This window comes from Eurosta solidaginis, chromosome X, assembly GCF_040869045.1.
Source record: "Eurosta solidaginis isolate ZX-2024a chromosome X, ASM4086904v1, whole genome shotgun sequence".
NCBI lineage: Eukaryota > Metazoa > Arthropoda > Insecta > Diptera > Tephritidae > Eurosta > Eurosta solidaginis.
The window spans coordinates 49,146,628-49,167,109 of record NC_090324.1 but is presented as its reverse complement, the minus strand read 5'-3'; the positions used below and the strand labels follow the sequence as shown (position 1 = coordinate 49,167,109).

The 20,482-nt window shown below is 38.2% G+C and overlaps 1 protein-coding gene across 1 annotated transcript in view; it reads right to left on the bottom strand.

The window, feature by feature from the left end:
- Positions 1-20,482, bottom strand: part of LOC137234912 (paired box protein Pax-5-like) — a 2,462,599-nt gene that overhangs the window by 947,897 nt on the left and 1,494,220 nt on the right. Inside the window, exon 5 of the mRNA XM_067758234.1 lies at positions 5,320-5,485. Within this exon, the coding sequence (XP_067614335.1) occupies positions 5,320-5,485 (166 nt within the window). The remainder of the gene's footprint in view (positions 1-5,319; positions 5,486-20,482) is intronic.

Here is a 20,482-nt window from a genome sequence, read left to right as displayed (position 1 = left end):
GGTAAGAGTTAGTCAGTGGCATAAAAGAAGGGACGAGGTCAAAATAAAAAAGGAAAATTGGCTGAACATTTCACTTCAGAATCTCATCGAGCCCCTTTAAGTGATTACTGCGATTTCATCAATGACGGAGCGAATATCAAAATCTTAATGGACAAATCCATCAGAGAACACGCGATTCAAGAAGCACAAGAAAAATAATACCATTTGAAAGTTCTGCAAATCCTAGTTGATGTTTCTAGAACTTTGGGAAGGCAAGGCTTGGCTTTTCGTTGTCACGATGACACTTTGTAAAAAGGCGATGGAAATCTCCTACAAATTGTCAACCTAGTTTCACACCATTGCCCTTTGTTGAAGAAATGAAACTCCAAGAAGATCACGCCACGTGTTGTATCTTGGTCCAGCCACACAAAATGAATTCATTCCTCTCCTAGGGATTGAAACTCAAGAAGCCATTGTAAATGAAGTCAACCAAGCAGGTATCTTTTCTGTCTTGGCTGACACTAGTCCGGACCCGTCTCATCAAGATCGAATTGCTATCAACATTCGATACGTGCTTGAAATTGAGGGCGAACTTGTTCCGGTTGAGCGATTATTGAAAATGGACGTCGTCCTGACCAAAAAGACGGCAAAAGACTTGTCCAAAAAAATTGTGTCGGCTCTTCAATCACTTAAATTTTTTTTAAAAACATTGTTTTCCTATCGTACGACTATTCCAAATACATGTCAGGCAAATATATTGGCACGCAAAAGAAATTATCGGAAAAGTGTGAAAAAGAATTCCCTTATATTTCATGTCAGGCTCATCGGACAAACACTTTTGTGGAAACAGCGTTCAATGCCAGTGAGTTAATTACAGAATTTTTCAATGTTTTGGAAGCATTGTACGTTTTTTTATGGTAGCACAAAACGTTTCAAATATTTGAGAGAAGAATCGGAAAAGATTGAAAACTCATTGCAGTTGAAAAATTTGTCTTAAACGCGATAGACTGCTAGAGCTGAAACGGTAAAAGCCATATGGGTTTCTTTTGAAGGTATCATACATGTTTTAACAGATATAAAAACAATTCGAAATTTTTCGCTAGTAAAGCACGCACATCCGCTAGAGCTCTGCTGAGAAAAATTTTAGATTTCGATTTCATTAGCTCCTAATTTTTTTGTAAAAATATAATGTTCAAAGTCAAACATTTAACTGAGAGCTTGGAAGATGAAGGTTTGAATATTATTGATGCTTTGTTGTTAATTGAAAATACATCAGCGTCATTCCAGGAAATGAATGAAGAGATTCAGATCAATGCGCTGATCAGTAGCTTTGTTTGCTTTGCTAAACAATTGGAAACAGTCCAGAAGGTGATTTTTTGAAACATCACAGAACGCGCCTTCTACCGAAAAAGTACGACGAGAGACCAGAAACAGCTTATGATTTCAATTTCTTGACATTTTAACGAAATGAATTCAGAACTGTCCTTCAAGTTTTCGACACTGATATTCAAAATAATATAAAGGACCCTTTTTCACCATTTTTGCATGTCCAAAAGATTTTTAAAATTAAATTTGATAAACGCAACGTCACATTTGAATCGGTCGAAGCTATTATGCTATTGGATCCAATTTTTTTTAAAGGAGATCCAGAATATTTGCATGCTAAACTACAAATTCTTCCGCGGTGCGGACAACAATGGGAGATGATCGTTTGAATTCTTTGATGCTGCTATATTCTTCGAAGGATAAAGTGAACGAAATAAATCTACGCGAGGTTGTCAAAAAATGGTCATTATTGAAACACCGCAGAATCCAGATCTGACGAAAACACAGCATTGGAGAATTAAATGACTAGGAGTACTTTGAGAAGTTATAAATTCTCAACATAGCTGTCGTCAGTTATTTGATATTCAAACTACTGTACTTATTTTGCTGTCATCTTGATATTTTATGTAACATAATTTTCCAAATATACAAATTTTGAAATTTGCTTTGTACCATAAATTTTCCCACGTTATCTTATGTTAATCAATTCTCATATAAAATTTATGCATTCCGAAAATTTTTCTGGTGAGTCGGCATTTTTATAGGACCCCCCACCTATGACTCAAAAAAAAAAAAGAAAACTGCTAATAAACTGAAGAAATGCATTGTTTATCTTTAACAGCTGTTTCTCGCAATTTCTTTTTTGAGTCATAAGCCACATTTTCATAGGCCGGGTCACATATGACAATGTGGTAACCCACGTTTTTGCCATTCTACTGAGACCATGTGGCACCTGACTTCTCCAAATATGCAGTCTTCGGTTAAAATAAACAAACAAATAAACAGTTTTGGTTAAAATAAACATAACTCTAGCTAAAACATCATGTCGATCATATGACTTTTGAGAATCAAAAAGCTCTTGAGTTATTTCTGGCCATTCAGGATTACATGCGAATGTTATAAATAAATCAGGGCATCCATAATGATGTACATATGTCATCGCTCTTGTGTTTTTTCCTGCATAACGTGATGAGCCCGTAAATGACGATGGAAGTATAACTTTTTGGCCTATACTAGAAACATTAATACTAGAATCTTCATTGATAGCATCACGTAAGTGTATATATTCTTCAGCCAGTAGCTGATTTGTGGGGGGGGGGGGGGGCGCGCAGTCGATCACCCCTTGCCCCCCAAACTAGATTTTTTTTCCAAAAATTTATTCGGAACAAAATTTTTTTTAACAAAGTCCCAGAAACCCACTATTTTTATGCAGTATTTGTGTAAATATAATGATGGATATTTGTTCGTTCCTTTTCATAATGAAGTTTTTGTATGCATGCTTTAATTGAGTACCACTTTTCAAATAATATTAGCGCTCAACAGTAAGAATGCTCATACAAATAAGTCCAATGCTCAGAAATATTTGCGCTGTTGATAACATACTGAATCAAACTTTACTTTATTGAATAAAGTTTAGTCAGAATCTTATATGATGGAAATATAAGAGAAGATTTTGCAACTTTCCTTGATGCGTACGATTCCATCCGAGAACCGGTGAGTATAGAACTGCATGCAAGATATATATTTTGTTTGATCACAACAGTATCCGTTTTCTCTTCTTACAAATATGGTCGGATATTGAAGAGGATCATACGCTCGATGTAGCTCAGAGACTCGTTGGAATTGCCTTGTACGACAGTGCAATACAATATCTCTAGGCCCCTTTTCTTCGTCTATCAAAAGGACGGCTACTTCATTTACTAAAGGTGCATTATATCGTCCTCTGTGATCATTAGCCGGTAATTTGTCCGCGTGTATAACTAACCGAAAATCATTCACAGACTCGGGCGTGGACATGCGTTCTATATTGCACTTAAAGCTTGAAATTAATGAATTATACATGTGCAATAAATTTTTAAGCATTTCAATAACTCCCACTTTTAACGAAGGATTCTTGTTTGAGCGAATATCTGTTTGGTCAGCTTCAGAAATAAAATAAATTTGTAAGTATTTAGCAAGTACATCCGTTTCTGGCAATAATGATCCAATGAGGTGGTATACATGTCGTTGAATTTTGTATGCCGGCATGAAATTGCCTTCTCTTATCTCATCTGTATCAAAAGACGTCTTTGAAATAAGCTATTGTACTTTCTTGCTTTATTTAGAAAATGCTTTGATAATGGATGATTACCAAGAATTAGGGACTTTAGCGGATCCGGTGAATCCTGAATATGTACACAACCTACACAAACTACATTCATTCTTCCTATTTGAAAGTCTTTTGAATTAAGATAATCTATATTTGCATGGTAATCAAACGCGCATCTATTGTAAAACAAATAAGCCCGCACCCGTTCTTCTACACGATATGAAGCAGCTGCTAACGTATTGTGCGGTGTTTTCACTGATTTTAATTATTTTAAGTTATATTTCAAATGCGCACACATTCGCTACATAAACTTTCACAAAAGTACAAAACTACTTATACGCAAATATTAACTTTCAAACAAACCGAAAATCGTAACGAATTGTTTAAAACTAAATTCATATTTTTTAAATAACAGCTGATAAAGTAACATTATAGTCAATGACATAACGATTAGACATCCAAAAAAAATTGCAACCCCATCGCAAATAAATAAACGCAGGTGTGCGATTTATCATCTCCTTTTCCGACGCTTTTGATTCCTCTCCCCTCTGCTGCTTCCCCAAACTCCCATTCTCATTCTAATCCACCCTCACCCTCACCTTCTCCCTCATATTTGGATTAATATTCCCAAAAATAAGAAATATTCAAATAAAAACGGTTTTTTATAGATGTAACCGTCAATACCTTTCCTTTGATACCCATAATATATGTAATATATGTATATAAACCTTCTAAGGTTACCCTAGTCTACATTCTTGATATCTCCCAAACCAACTAAAGTAACGAAAGTAAAACTACCTTACATTAATATCCTCGTCAATGCCTATCGTTTGATACCCATATCGTATGAACACATCATAGAGCTACATAGAGCTATCCTGGTACACACTTTGGTCGATATCTCGCAAACTAAGTTGGATATTTAAATGAAATCAATTCTACATTAAAACCCTCGTCGATACCTATTGTTTGATACCCATATCGCATGACCACATTTTAGGGTTACCCTGGTCCACATAAACAAAAGCTAAGTAAATGCGGTATTAATTTCTTTTTTTTTTTCTGTTGATATCGCAGTTATTCTTGTACCCCTTAATTCACCAACAAGTAGAGAAATAATATCATGAGCCAAGTCTGGGGTTAGTCGGTACAGCTTTCGACACTCCGTTGCATTCAAATTGAATGAGTTATCTACTTCTCTAAAGAGGTGTCTGTCCACCGGTGATGGATTTAATAATTGTTCATTTTGTGATAAAACGTACGCCCAGTGCTCAAATGCCATTTGATTTATAAAACAGATTTTCACGTTGGAAAGTATTTAATTAAAGTTCCGATTTTCTTTTTTAATTAAAATTGCCAGAAATATTAATTTCGTGATTTTTAACGCAGCCAATATACTAGCCGTTTATTTAACAACACAGCTGATCGTCGATAAACAAATATCGATTCAAAATAGTTACTGAATAACGAAATCGCTATTGTTATCGATGCGCAAATAAAGCGATAGCAAATTAAAATGGTTAAAAAAGTAAGTGAATTCCACTACATGGTTACCTTAGGTTCATTCTCCTACATGGTGATTTTCCTTATTTTATCTCCAAAGCTCTCAGCTGAGTATGTAATGTTCGGTTACACACGAACTTAGCCATCCTTACGTGTTATTTATAAGGTAACACATTTCTTTTTTAAACATAAGTAGTACTTACCTGGAAAGTATTTTAGATACGCAGCCATGACTCACGCGCAATTGACGGGATATGTCACACGGTCTAACACCGTTATGGGCTAGTTCAACAATTCGTTGTCGGACCACATCAGGGAGTGGGCGGCCATTTACAAAAACGCCACCCAATTGATTAACACCGCCGTGACCTGTAATTATAATTTTTTAGTAAAATTCACATGGAATAAATAGAATACTGTAAAATGTTCTCGATTAGATATTATCCTGCCTTATTGCTCTCGTGCCTACTCTAATTTCAACCTTTTCCCACATACCGGATATCATATACATATATGTAAATACGGTAATCCTCATTAATCAAACAAACGTTATTCAGTCTCACCCGCAGTAGCAAGGCAGTGTGTTTATCTTACGACCGGGACTTCATACCTTTTTAACGTTTGCTCCCCCCCGGGCGCTACTCACAGGGGGCGGAAAATGGGCCGCAAAGCAGAACTAGTAGAACACTTAGAACAATTAGCAGAGGACACTAACACCACAAGTGACACCAGCAGCGAAGCTACAGTTCTGTTGCAAAATATACTACATTTATTTTCATAACATTAGTTCATTTCTGGTATGAAATCTTAAGGAGGATTGATCGTGTGCAGCTCTGGTTACAAGATCATTATCAACTAAACTATCCGAAATTCGAGACACTCTCTGTGAAGAAGCAATAGAAAAAGTGAAATCACTTTGTGAAAAATGGGATAAATGTATAGGCTCAATCCATTTCAATGCACCCGGTCCGCGCAGGACATGATTTTTGATTCTGATGAAATTTTAATATGTTGTTCTTTGGCAAAATAATGAAACACGTATTTTTTTTTTTTTTGCCTCATAAAATTTTTTTCGAATTTAGCGGCAATTGAATTCCATAAAATGCAATCGATATTTTATTCACCTATTTTTTCAACTGTCAATAACTTTGTCAAAAATTAACCAATTCTCATGATTTTTTCTTTGAAATGTTCGTTATTATATTTACCTTTATATAAATTTATAAACAATACAAATATGCCGCCGATTTACTACAAAAATGTGATATTTTTATTAATTTTAAGCATTTGGAATTGACCTCCTTGTATGCTGATAAGTATTGCATCAATATATGGCGAAAAAAAGTTTAACATTCAAAAAATCATATTTCGGAAACATCGAATTTTCGCTAATGGGTATTTAGCCAAGTTAAAATATATCCTGTTTACTCAGTATAGAAAAAGATAAGGCAAAAAAATAAGCTTTTTTTCTTTGAAATATTAATTTTTGAAAAAAGTCATAAATTTTTACTAAATACTAAAAAAAATTTTTTTTAAACTATATGCTATTGTTTATAAATATAAATAAAACAAGTAAGGAAGGCTAAGTTCGGATCTAACCGAACATTACATACTCAGTTGAGAGCTATGGAGACAAAATAAGGGTAAATCACCATGTAGGAAAATGAACCTAGGGTAACCCTGGAATGTGTTTGTATATCAAATGGAAGGTATTAAAAAGTATTTTTAGAGGGAGTGGGCCATAGTTGTATTGGTGAACGCCATTTAGGGATATCGCCATAAAGGTGGACCAGGGCTGACTCTAGAATTTGTTTGTTCGATATGGGTATCAAATGAAAGGTGTTATTGAGTATTTTAAAAGGGAGTGGGCCTTAGTTCTATAGTTGGACGCCTTTTCGAGATATCGCCATAAAGGTGGACCAGGGGTGACTCTAGAATTTGTTTGTACGATATGGGTATCAAATGAAAGGTGTTAATGAGTATTTTATAAGGGAGTAGGCCTTAGTTCTATAGGTGGACGCCTTTTCGGGATATCGTTATAATGGTGGACCAGGGTTGAATCTAGAATGGGTTTGTACTAAATGGGTATCAAACGAATGGCGATAATAAGTATTTTAAAAGGGAGTGGGCCTTAGTTCTATGGGTGGATGCCTTTTCGAGATATCGCCATAAAGGTGGACCAGGGGTGACTCTAGAATTTGTTTGTACTATATGTGTATCAAATGAATGGTGTTATTGAGTATTTTAAAAGGGAGTGGGCCTTAGTTCTATAGGTGGACGCCTTTTCGAGATATCGCCATAAAGGTGGACCAGGTGTTATTCTATAATGTGTTTGTACGATATGGGTATCAAATTAAAGGTATTAATGAGGGTTTTAAAAGGGAGTGGTGGTAGTTGTATATGTGAAGGCATTTTCGAGATATCGACCAAAATGTGGACAAGGTTGATCCAGACCATCATCTGTCGGGTACCGCTAATTTATTTATATATTTAATACCACGAACAATATTCCTGCCAAGATTCTAAGGGCTTTTGATTCGGCCCTGCAGAACTTTTTAATTTTCTTCTACTTAATATGGTAGGTGTCACACCCATTTTACAAAGTTTTTCTCTAAAGTTATATTTTGGGTCAATAAACCAATCCAATTACCATGTTTCATCCCTTTTTTCGTATTTGGTATAGATTTATGGCATTTTTTTCATTTTTCGTAATTTTCGATATCGAAAAAGTGGGCGTGGTAATAGTCGGAGTTCGGCCATTTTTTGTATCAATACAAAGTGAGTTCAGATAATTACGCGAACTGAGTTTAGTAAAGATATGTCGATTTTTGTTCAAGTTATCGTGGTAACGGCATCTGCAAGGCAAATGAGTTTTCACTGAGAGCTTTTCGTGGCAGAAATACACCCGGAGCGCTTACCAAACACTGCCGAGAGGCGCCCCACCTAGAAAAATTCACCTCTACTTGAAATACCTTATTTCTAAAATTTTGATGTTGCTTTGCCCGGGGTGCGAACCCAGGGCATATGGTGTGGTAGGCAGAGCACGCTACCATCACACCACGGTGGCCGCCTAAAAATAAATTGTTTAAACTATATGCTATTGTTTATAATCATGAGAATCGGTTAATTTTGACAAAGTTATTGACAGTTGAAAAAATAGGTGAAAAAAATTTTATGAGGCAAAAAAAAACACGTGTTTCATTATTTTGACCAAAGAACACCATTTTAAAATTTCATCAAAATCAAAAATCATACGCGGACCGGGTGTCTTGAAATGGAATGAGCCTATAGTAAAACGTGTAAGGAGGCGCCGCAAAATTCCCGGAAAATCGGCTAACGCCCCGCGGGTTAGGGGGCTTAGCATATATCTGCAGTAGGTATGCCAGTCGTAAGAGGCGACTAAAATACCAAATTGATTCAAGGGGATTCTGTATCGAAACTCTCTGAAGGGGTTGCAAGCGCAATATATAGCTTCCCCAACACAATTGCCAACCTCACCTACCCGTGGCGAATCCTGTTTTATTAACAGACAAGGCTCTGGCGACCTCGAACTCCTGATGGATCTAGGGGGTGGGAGGGCGGTATGGCCTGGAAGGTTTCATGTGGTCATACCAAATAGTTCCCGATATAGCCGATATTACCGGAACGTACCGGATCTTCATTCGCCAAAGGATACAGCATTCCCCAAGGCCTTCGGGGAGTGTCCTTACCGCTGCAACAACAACAAAAATCGGCTGGAGATGTTGGTCTTTCCGCAGAAGTGAACTTTCCCGCGTTACGAAAAGCGTTCTCCTTAGTCTCAAACAAGAAATACGTACAAGATTTACACGACTAAATGACCTTAATTATACTAAGTTGAGCAGAGCTCACAGAGTATATTAACTTTGATTGGATAACGGTTGGTTGTACAGGTATAAAGGAATCGAGATAGATATAGGCTTCCATATATCAAAATCATCAGTATCGAAAAAAAATTTGATTGAGCCATGTCCGTCCGTCCGTCTGCCCGTTAACACGATAACTTGAGTAAAGTATGAGGTATCTTGATGAAATTTGGTATGTAGGTTCCTGGGTACTCATCTCAGATCCCTATTAAAAATGGACGATATCGGACTATAACCACGCCCACTTTTTCGATATCGAAAATTTATAAAAACATAAAAAGTGAGATAATTCATTACCAAAGACGGATAAAGCGATGAAACGTGGTAGGTGAGTTGAACTTATGACGTAGAATAGAAAACTAGTAAAATTTTGTCAATGGGCGTGGCACCGCCCACTTTTAAAAGAAGGTAATTTCAAAGTTTTGCAAGCTGTAATTTGGCAGTCGTTGAAGATATCATGATGGAATTTGGCAGGAAGGCTACTCCTATTACTATATAAAAATTTGCAAAATCGGAGAACGACCAAGCCCACTTAAAAAAAATGTTTAAGTCAAATTTTAACAAAAAATTTAATATCTTTACAGCGTATAAGTAAATTATGTCAACATATAACTCCAGTAATGATATGGTGCAACAAAATACAAAAACTAAAGAAAATTTCAAAATGGGCGTGGCTCCGACCTTTTTCATTTGATTTGTCTAGGATACATTTAATGCCATAAGTCGAAAAAATATTTACCAATCCTTGTGAAATTTGGTAGGCGCTTAGATTCTAGAACGATAACTGTTTTCTGTGAAAAAGGGCGAAATCGGTTGAAGCCACGCCCAATTTTTATACAAAGTCGACCTTCTGTCCTTCCGCTCGGCCGTTAACACGATAACTTGAGCAAAAATCGATATATCTTTACTAAACTCAGTTCACATACTCATCTGAACTTACTTTGTATTGGCATAAAAATGGCCGAAATCCGACTATGACCACGCCCACTTTTTCTATATCGAAAATTACGAAAAATTAAAAAAATGCCATAATTCTATACCAAATACGAAAAAAGGGATGAAACATGGTAATTGGATTGGTTTGTTGACGTAAAATATAACTTTAGAAAAAAATTTGTAAAAAAGGTCTGACACCTACCATATTAAGTAGAAGAAAATGATAAAGTTCTGCGGGGCGAAATCAAAATCTTGGAATCTTGGCAGGAATACTGTTCGTGGTATTACATATATAAATAAATTAGCGGTACCCGACAGATGATGTTCTGGGTCACCCTGGTCCTCATTTTGGTCCATATCTCGAAAACGCCTTCACATATACAACTACCACCACTCCCTTTTAAACCCCTCATTAATACCTTTAATTTGACACCCATATCGTACAAACACATTATATAGTCACCTCTGGTCCACCTTTATGGCGATATCTCGAAAAGGCGTCCACTTATAGAACTAAGGCCCACTCCCTTTTAAAATACTCATTATCACTTTTGGTTTGATACCCATATTGTACAAACGCATACTAGAGTCAACCCTGGTCCACCTTTATAACGATATCTCGAAAAGGCGTCCACCTTTAAAACTAAGGCACACTCCCTTTTAAAATACTCATTAACACCTTTCATTTGATACCCATATCGTACAAACAAATTCTAGACTCACCCTGTCACCCCTGGTCCACCTTTATGGCGATATCTCGAAAAAACGTCTACTTATAGAACTAAGGCGCACTCCCTTTTAAAGTACTCATTATCACCTTTGGTTTGATACCCATATTGTACAAACGCATTCTAGAGTCAACCCTGGTCCACCTATATAACGATATTTCGAAAAGGCGTCCACCTTTAGAACTAAGGCCCACTCCCTTTTAAAATACTCATTATCACCTTTGGTTTGATACCCATATCGTACAAACAAATTCTAGAGTCACCCCTGATCCACCTTTATGGCGATATCTCGAAACGAACTTAGGCCCACTCCCTTTTAAAATACTCATTAACACCTTTCGTTTGATACCCATAGTGTACATACGCATTCTAGAGTCACCCCTGGTCCACCTTTGTGGCGATATCTCGAAAAGGCGTCCACCTATAGAACTAAGGCCCACCCCTTTTAAAATTCTCATTAACACCTTTCATTTGATACCCATATCGTACAAATAAATTCTAGAGTCACCCCTGGTCCACCTTTATGGCGATATCTCGAAAACGCGTCCACCTATAGAACTAAGGCCCACTCCCTTTTAAAATACTCATTAACACCTTTCATTTGATGCCCATATCGTACAAACAAATTCTAGAGTCTCCCCTGGTCCACCTTTATGGCGATATCTGGAAAAAGCCCACGCCCTTTTAAAATACTCATTAACACCTTTCGTTTGATACCCATATCGTACAAACAAATTCCAGTGTCAGCCCTGGTCCACCTTTATGGCGATATCCCTAAATGGCGTCAACATATAGAACTATGGCCCACTCCCTCTGAAAATACTTTTTAATACCATCCATTTGATACACATGTCATACAAACACATTCCAGGGTTACCCTAGGTTAATTTTCCTACATGGTTATTTTCCCTTATTTTGTCTCCTTAGCTCTCAGCTGAGTATGTAATATTCGGTTACAACCGAACTTAGCCTCTCTTAGACGTTGGAAATTTGTTAAATAAGGATAATGACGACTTATAAAGAAATTGTAAGAACTTGGGTGAATTTCATAACACAGACTTCGATGAAACAGAATTTTTATCGAAATATGTTACTGAAAAATAATACTTCGCAGTAGAAAAGAAATTGAACCTAAAACTCCGTTAGAATTACTTACTTTTATAATCTCGTATGGAAAAAAATATTTCTCCCCGGCAGCAAGAAAATCTAACTACGACACTGGAAGGGCGGTCATTTCAGTGTAACCCCATTTAGATTGTTGCGTCCCTCCCACAAATTGTCATCCTCCCAGCATATCCTTGCAAAGGGACTGCGCAATATTCTCCTGCTCCGGGAGGGTTACGAACCAAATCCGGGACCTATACCTGATCCCGGTCCAGAGAAATAGTTTTGAGTTTTGCCGAAAAATAATCTTTTTAGGACGGTCATTCTCTTGGCAGTGTGTCACGTGTAAGGAATTATTACACTGGACAGAATGTTCTGGGCTAGACCCCGAAATCCATTGTCATCGTAACTTTTTCAAATCTTTTGTGGCACCTTGCTGTACACGCCCAAGGCCGCGCCGTAGTTTGCGTCTTAGCGCCCTCCCACTACCCTCTAGCAGCCCCGCTGCTCATCAAGCCACAACAAGTACCCGCTGCTGCTCGTGTCGCACGGCGCCACCAGCTCATACGACCGCTCCTACTCCTAACAACAATCTCCGTAGTAGAGTAGGTAGCAATGCCGAGCATCAGCCCCTGCCCCTGTCTTCTTCTCCCCCTCTTTCCGGTACTAGCACACGAGTAGGTCAGGGAAACAGCTTCTTAATCCCTATCATCTTGTGCACCGTTAGCCAGCACAGAACATATATATTTGCGACATCTGTCCAATGCAGTTCATGCCTGGGACGGTGCCACTTTCCTAGATGTTCTGGTCTCAGAGACGGCAACCCACCGATGGACTTCATCGAGCCATGCTGCCAGGCCACAAACCAACTACACCGGGTACTCCAATGCTTACTCAGGGACGTTCAGTCCCAGGGCCACAACAGCGTCCTGGTCTCCCTCAAATCAGGCGTAGTCACCCGTAACTTACCACCAGAGTAACGACGTCTTCTCCGTTGCACTGCACAATACTGCAGTAATGGGTTAACTGGGAAGACCACGGAGATATTTGATTTTATGTATAATAATATAATATAATCTATTTGATCCCGACATTAGCCCAGTGCTCTGGAACGTCAAGGCATATCTGTCCGGTCAGGCGATGTAAATTTAGAAATCATCAACATCTACATCCCTGTTGTTGTTGTTGTTGTAGCAGTGCTTCGCGCCACATCCAATAGGTGCGACCTATGACAAATTTTAATCAATATCCTCTAACGTGAGTCCAAGGAAACTTGCTATTTCAACAGGGGTGGACCATAATGAGAGGAGTGTTAGAGGCGTTGGTTCCCCAATACAGTTAAAGAGATGGTTGGTGTCATGTGGGGACACGTTACAAGCAGGACATATGTTTTCTATGCCGTGGTTGATTCTGCATAGGTAAGAGTTTAAACTATTACAGTTTCCTGATCGAAGTTGAGTTAGAGTGACCCGCGTTTCCCTAGGGAGTGTGCATACCTCTTCTGCACAAGTTTTGGGTATTGTTATTTGAGTACAGGATTCGCAGGGCAATTCCTGGTATAGAGGTCCGACGCCTGTTTGTGGAGTTCACTGAGGACCTGCTTGTGTTTTTTGGCTTCATACGGCTGAGTTCTCAGGTGCCATATTTCCTAATAATGGTTACGGAGATGACTCCTTAAGCCCCTGGGCGGTGTTGGCTCATCAATCAGATGTCTGTTGGGATGCCCAGGTTTCTGGATAATGGATTATCGCCAGTCAGTAGGGCTCTGATATTAGGGCGGTATCCACTAGGACAACCGGTGGCTGGAGGGATGTAGATGTCGATGATTTCTAGATTTACATCGCCTGACCGGACAGATAAGCCGTGACGTTCTAAGATATTGCCCCTGCGGCCGATGTCGGGATGAAATATATGATATTTCACTGAGTGGTGTATGATAAACGCGAGACCGCTTCCATTTCCGCTCTAGCGATCTTTTATGTGGGCATTATACCCAGAACACGTCTGCAGAGAAAATCTTGTTGTGAATTTAGTCTTTTGAATCGCTGCGATGCGTGCAATGGTTTCTGCAAATAAACATTCCATAGAGCGTGTAGTAAAGGCATCTCTGATTATGACGTCAGATTAATTAAAAACAATCATCAATTGCTGTATTTTTGTGAAGAATGCGTGGACATGCCGTATAAGCTCGGTAAAGCTTTAGATGCAATTCTTGTGGGCTAAAAGCAAGGGTTTGAAATAGTGTCATCTTTGCAGTCATCCAACAACAAAGTTCTTACTGCTGAATCTTGTTGTTGCGCCAGAAATAGCGCATTATTTATCTCTCCTGTTTCTATGCCATTAAACAACAATACTAATAACCCTTTGCCGTTTAGACGGTTAAGCGCCAATTAAGTAAATAAGTAATAACTCTCTGTCAAACAATATTATAGATTTTCCCGCTACCCCTCAAGGCACGGAAATCTCTCAATCTCCTTTTGAATGGATGCCGACTAACCCGCATACAGCACTCAAACAAATTCATCGTCTCTCTCTTCCAACATTGGCATTGCTTAAACTTTATCTTCTTCGTCTTCCACTTCTACTTCTACTGTTAATGCGCTTCCAACATCTATATCTACAAAAACATTAACACTCGCAGTAAATAAACAATTGAAATCGTCAAATACGCTATCGAACAATACTACAACAAGGAAGTGTCTCTCAACCGCCTCTACATCTAAATCATCTACTAATACAACATCACCTGCTATATCCTCACATAAATCTAACACAACGGCTACTTCTACATCTACACCTCCTACAAAAAACAATAATATTGCAAAATCAGCAAATAAATCAGATTCAATTGCTGCTGCGCAATCTGCAGTCAAAGTTAGTCGTGATAATGTTATCTAGAGCTGGATTTGGTTTCGATTCTTAATCGATTTAATCGATCTTTTTTTATAAATGTAGAATCGATTTTTTTTTTAAATCGTTCGATTCTTTACGCATCGAAGTTTTCATCACTATCTACTTTACGGATGCTTGAGGAAATACATATTCTGTTATTTTTGTTTTTATAAATTTAGCTTTATTGTTTTGGTGGCTTCGATAGAAAGGAGAAAGATGACGAAATTTCTTCGCACTTCTGGTAAGCAATATATAGAACATGGGTTTATTATTTTGTGGTATGATATTGTGTTCAGTACGAAATTAATACCACAGTTTTAAATTCTAGTAAGCCAATTGAAAATGAGTGAAGGGGAATTCAATCTTATAAGTAGTCCAAAGATTCGCAGATCTGCTGTCTGGAAGTATTTTAGTCAAGTGCAGGGCGATTCTGCGAAATGGAAATCGTACGGAAAAAATGCAAAACAAGTGGAAATACAACCAATTTGTTAAATCACTTGAAGCGGTCACATCCAACGTTGGTGGAAATGTTTTCATCAACAGCTCTTATAGAATCCTTTTGTGAACCTAATAACAACAGCATAAGGAAGTCTCAGTCTGTAGATGATCGAAATAAACAACTGGATTGTGCTTTGATTAGCATGAGTATCACAGATATGCAACCTTTTAGGATTGTCGAAGATAACGGATTCACATCTTTTAGACAATGCTTGGATCCTCTGTACATTTTGCCATAACGAGTAACATTAAAAAACACACTTTTAACAAATATATAAAATCAATACTTTTTATGACATAGACAGCAATAAACACGAAAACAGATGTGGCAATTTTTATGAAATTTCGTCAATTAAATTCCTTATTCCTTTTACTTTTAATAAGCTAAAAAAATACTCCCGGGAGGAAAGCCTTGAAGAGATTTAAGAGGTATAATCGAAACAGCTGTCGCGTTGTCCGTCCTGATATCACGTTGTTTAAATTTTTTCCAAATTATTAACTAAAAAATACTTCCATAAAGTTTTTAACTGAAACTACCCAAATCGTGACACAAATTGCCGTATGTTGTCAATTGAAAGTTACGTATACCTCATTGACTAAAAAGCTACAAACGTATACTGAGAAAATGTTACCTTACGTATGTAATAAATACTTCCTTTTTAAATGACGCTGAACATAGATCGATTCTAATGCCGTAAACGAAGCGAGAACATTATACACATTGTAATAATAATTAAAGAAGAAAGAGTATTGGTTAATATTCCCAAGGTTGGTTTCCCTACATTTTGAAATAAAAGATTCAAAAAAGGGCAAAAAGTATGACATTTCGGTAAAGACTATACTAATTATGTCACTCCGATGAAAGGATCAAGTGAAGACCCATGTGGCATTCCTTTATGCTTCCAATTTTGTCGCCAGGCAACGAAACGAGAGAGAAACTGACCAGGTTTTTTGTCGGGAAAAATCGTGTAAATGGTTAAGTACGTAAGCAAGTACACTGTTACTGTTTAGGGGTTTGGCAGGATAAAATGTACCTTCCTTTTCTGGTGTATGTGGCTGATACTGATGGTCACGGCTGCTGCGGATGCGGCGGTGATGGCGATGATGTGGTGGTGATATGGTAAGGGTGATGGTATGATGGAGTACAATGGCGGCGACAGTGGCAATAGACCCTTTGGGATCAATACAAATTTTAGCCACTTGGTTACGCTCTGGGTGAAACGAAATTTGATCGAACTTTACTTCGATTTACCCGACTTGGACTTATGTATGCCAAAAGAGGTTGAATAAAGAGTGGCACAGATTTAATAATTCACACACTTCTTAAATATTTTATTAAATGGTATTTTTTTCTAATTTCTTTATAAATGGCACAACCGAGATGGTTAAAAGATGTCGAATTAATAAAATGTAAAGCAAATGCCAAAAACAGTAATAAATATATGTATGTATGTACATGGTCACATCTGTCAACCCATTGTTGGGGTTGCCAGAGAGGTGAAATAAGCTTGCGTGTTAGCGTACAATACAAACATTTAAAATACTTAAATTTAATACACAATATGTACGTAATATAGGATATTACGTATTTGTACATGCAAATAATTCAGGATGCGTACTTATACGTAAAAGGTACATATGGAAATAAATTCAATATAAAATTCAGGTAAAATTCAAGTTAAGGTTTTTAACTAGCTATAAATTATGTTGATATAGTTGGCTGTTGACCATAATGAGAGGAGTGTTAGAGGCGTTGGTTCCCCAATACAGTTAAAAAGATGGTTGGTGTCAGGTGGGGACACGTTACAAGCAGGACATATGTTTTGTGTGCCGGGGTTGACTCTGCATAGGTAAGAGTTTAAACTATTACAGTTTCCTGATCGAAGTTGAGTTAGAGTGACCCGCGTTTCCCTAGGGAGTGTGCGTACCTCTTCTGCACAAGTTTTGGGTATTGTTCTTTGAGTACAAGATTCGCAGGGCAATTCCTGGCATAGAGGTCCGACGCCTGTTTGTGGAGTTCACTGAGGACCTGCTTGTGTGTTTTGGCTTCATACGGCTGAGTTCTCAGGTGCCATATTTCCTAATAATGGTTACGGAGATGACTCCTTAAGCCCCTGGGCGGTGTTGGCTCATCAATCAGATGTCTGTTGGGATGCCCAGGTTTCTGGATAATGGATTATCGCCAGTCAGTAGGGCTCTGATATTAGGGCGGTATCCACTAGGACAACCGGTGGCTGGAGGGATGTAGATGTCGATGATTTCTAGATTTACATCGCCTGACCGGACAGATAAGCCGTGACGTTCTAAGACATTGTCCCTGCGGCCGATGTCGGGATCAAATATATGATATTTCACTGAGTGGTGTATGATAAACGTGAGACCGCTTCCATTTCCGCTCTCGCGATCTTTTATGTGGGCATTATACCCAGAAAACGTCTGCAGAGAAGATATTGTTGTGAATTTAGTCTTTTGAATCGCTGCGATGCGGATGTTATGCCGCTTCATGAAATCGACTATCTCCGTCATCTTCCCAGTTAATCCATTACAGTATAACTGCAGAATTCTGAAGTGCAGCGGGGGAGACGTCGTCAGTCTAGAAGTAAGTGGCGGGTGACTACGCCTGAGTTGTGGGAGGCCAGAACGCAATTACAGTTGTGACCCTGAGACTGGACGTCCCTGAGTAAGCATTGGTGTACCCGGTGTAGTTGGGTTTGCGGCCTGGCAAGATGGCGCAAAGAAGCACGCGGGGGGTTGCCGTCGCGGAGACCAGAATATCTAGGCAAGTGGAACCATCCAAGGCAGGAGCTGCATTGGGCGGATGACTCAAACATCATCATCGGTTAGATTTTCGTTGCGCGCGGACGTGTTTTTTTAATCCCTCTCGTAGTTTTCATCTTAATATTTGTTTCAATTTCTTACAATAGACGATTTTTGTGGAAAGTGTAACAGACGGTTTTCGAGATTTCTCGATAGTGATGTAATACTGTGCAATGGTTTCTGAAAATAAACATTCCATAGAGCCTGTAGTAAAGGCATCTCTGATTATGACGTCAGATTAATTAAAAACAATCGTCACTGCTGTATTTTTGTGAAGAATGCGTGGACATGCCGTAGAAGCTCGGTAAAGCTTTAGATGTGATTCTTGTGGGCTAAAAGCAAGGGTTTGAAATAGTGTCATCATTGCAGTCATCCAACAACCAAATTTCTTACTCCTCAATCTTGTTGTTGCGCCAGAAATAGCGCATTATTTATCTTTCCTGTTTCTATGCCATTAAACAACAATACTAATAACCCTTTGCCGTTAGACGGTTAAGCGCCAATTAAGTAAATAAGTAATAACCCTCTGTCAAACATTTTATGGATTATCCCGCTACCCCTCAAGGCACGGAATTCTCTCAATCTCCTTTTGAATGGATGCCGACTAACCCGCATACAGCACTCAAACAAATGCATCGTCTCTCTCTTCCAACATTGGCATTGCTTCAACTTTATCTTCTTCGTCTTCCACTTCTACTTCTACATTAACATCTTCCAACATCTATATCTACAAAAACATTAACACCCGCAGTAAAAAAACAAATGAAATCGTCAAATACGCTATCGAACAATACTACAACAAGGAAGTGTCTCTCAACCGCCTCTACATATAAATCATCTACAGATACAACGTCACCTGCTATATCCTCACATAAATCTAACACAACGGCTACTTCTACATCTACATCTCCAACTAAAAATAATAATAACAAGTAAAGAAGGCTAGGTTCGGGTGTAGCCGAACATCACATACTCAGTTGAGAGCTATAGAGACAAAGTAAGGGAAAACCACCATGTAGGAAAATGAACCTAGGGTAACCCTGGAATGTGTTTGTATGACATGTGTATAAAATGGATGGTATTAAAGAGTATTTTAAGAGGGACATAGTGCTATAGGTGGACGCCATTTAGGGATATCGCCATAAAGGTGGACCAGGGCTGACTCTAGAATTTGTTTGTACGATATGGGTATCAAATGAAAGGTGTTAATAATTATTTTAAAAGGGCGTGGGCCTTAGTTCTATAGGTGGACTTCTTTTCGAGATATCGCCATAAAGGTGGATCAGGGGTAACTCTAGAATGCGTTTGTACAATATGGGTATCAAACGAAAGGTGTTAATGAGTATTTTAAAAGGGAGCAGGCCTTAGTTCTATGGGTGGAAGCCTTTTCGAGATATCGCCATTAAGGTGGACCAGGGGTGACTTTAGCATGCGTTTGTACAATATGGGTATTAAACGAAAGATGTTAATGAGTATTTTTAAAGGGAACGGGCCTTAGTTCTATGGGTGGACGCCTTTTCGAGATATCGCCATAAAGGTGGGCCAGGGTTGACTCTATAATGTTTTTGTACGATATGGTTATCAAACTAAAGGTAATAATGAGGATTTTAAGAGGGAGTGTTGGTAGTTGTATATGTGAAGGCATTTTCGAGATCTCGACCAAAATGTGGGCCAGGGTCACCCAGACCATCATCCGTCGGGTACCGCTAATTTATTTATATATTTAATACCACGAACAGTATTCCTGCCAAGATTCCAAGGGCTTTTGATCTCGCCCTGCAGACATTTTTCATTTTATTTTACTTAATAAGGAAGGTGCTACACCTATCTTACAAAGGTTTTTTCTAAAGTTATATTTTGCGTCAATAAACCAATCCAATTACCATGTTTCATCCCTTTTTTCGTGTTTGGTATAGAATTATGGTATTTTTTTCATTTGTCATAATTTTCGATATCGAAAAAGTACACGTGGTCATAGGCGGATTTCGGCCACTTTTTATACCAATACAAAGTGAGTTCAAATAATTACGTGAACTGAGTTTAGTAAAGATATATCGATTTTTGCTCAAGTTATCGTGTTAACGGCGGAACGGAAGGACAGGCGGTCGACTGTGTATAAAAACTGGGCGTGGCTTCAACCGATTTCGTCCTTTTTCACAGAAAACCGTTATCGTCCTAGAATCTAAGCCCTTACGAAATTTCACAAGGATTGCTAAATTTTTGTTTGACTTGTGGCATTAAAATTATCCTAGACAAATTAAATGAAAAAGGGCGGAGCCACCATATCATTACTGGAGTTGAATGTTGACATAATTTACTTATATACTGTAAAGATATAAACTTTTTTTTTTAATTTGACTTAAAAAATTTTTTTTTAAGTGGGCGTGGTCGTTCTTCGATTTGGCTAATTTTTATTAAGCATACATATAGAAATAGCAGTAACGTTCCTGCCAAATTTCGTCATGATTTCTTCAACGACTGGCAAATTACAGCTTGCAAAACTTTTA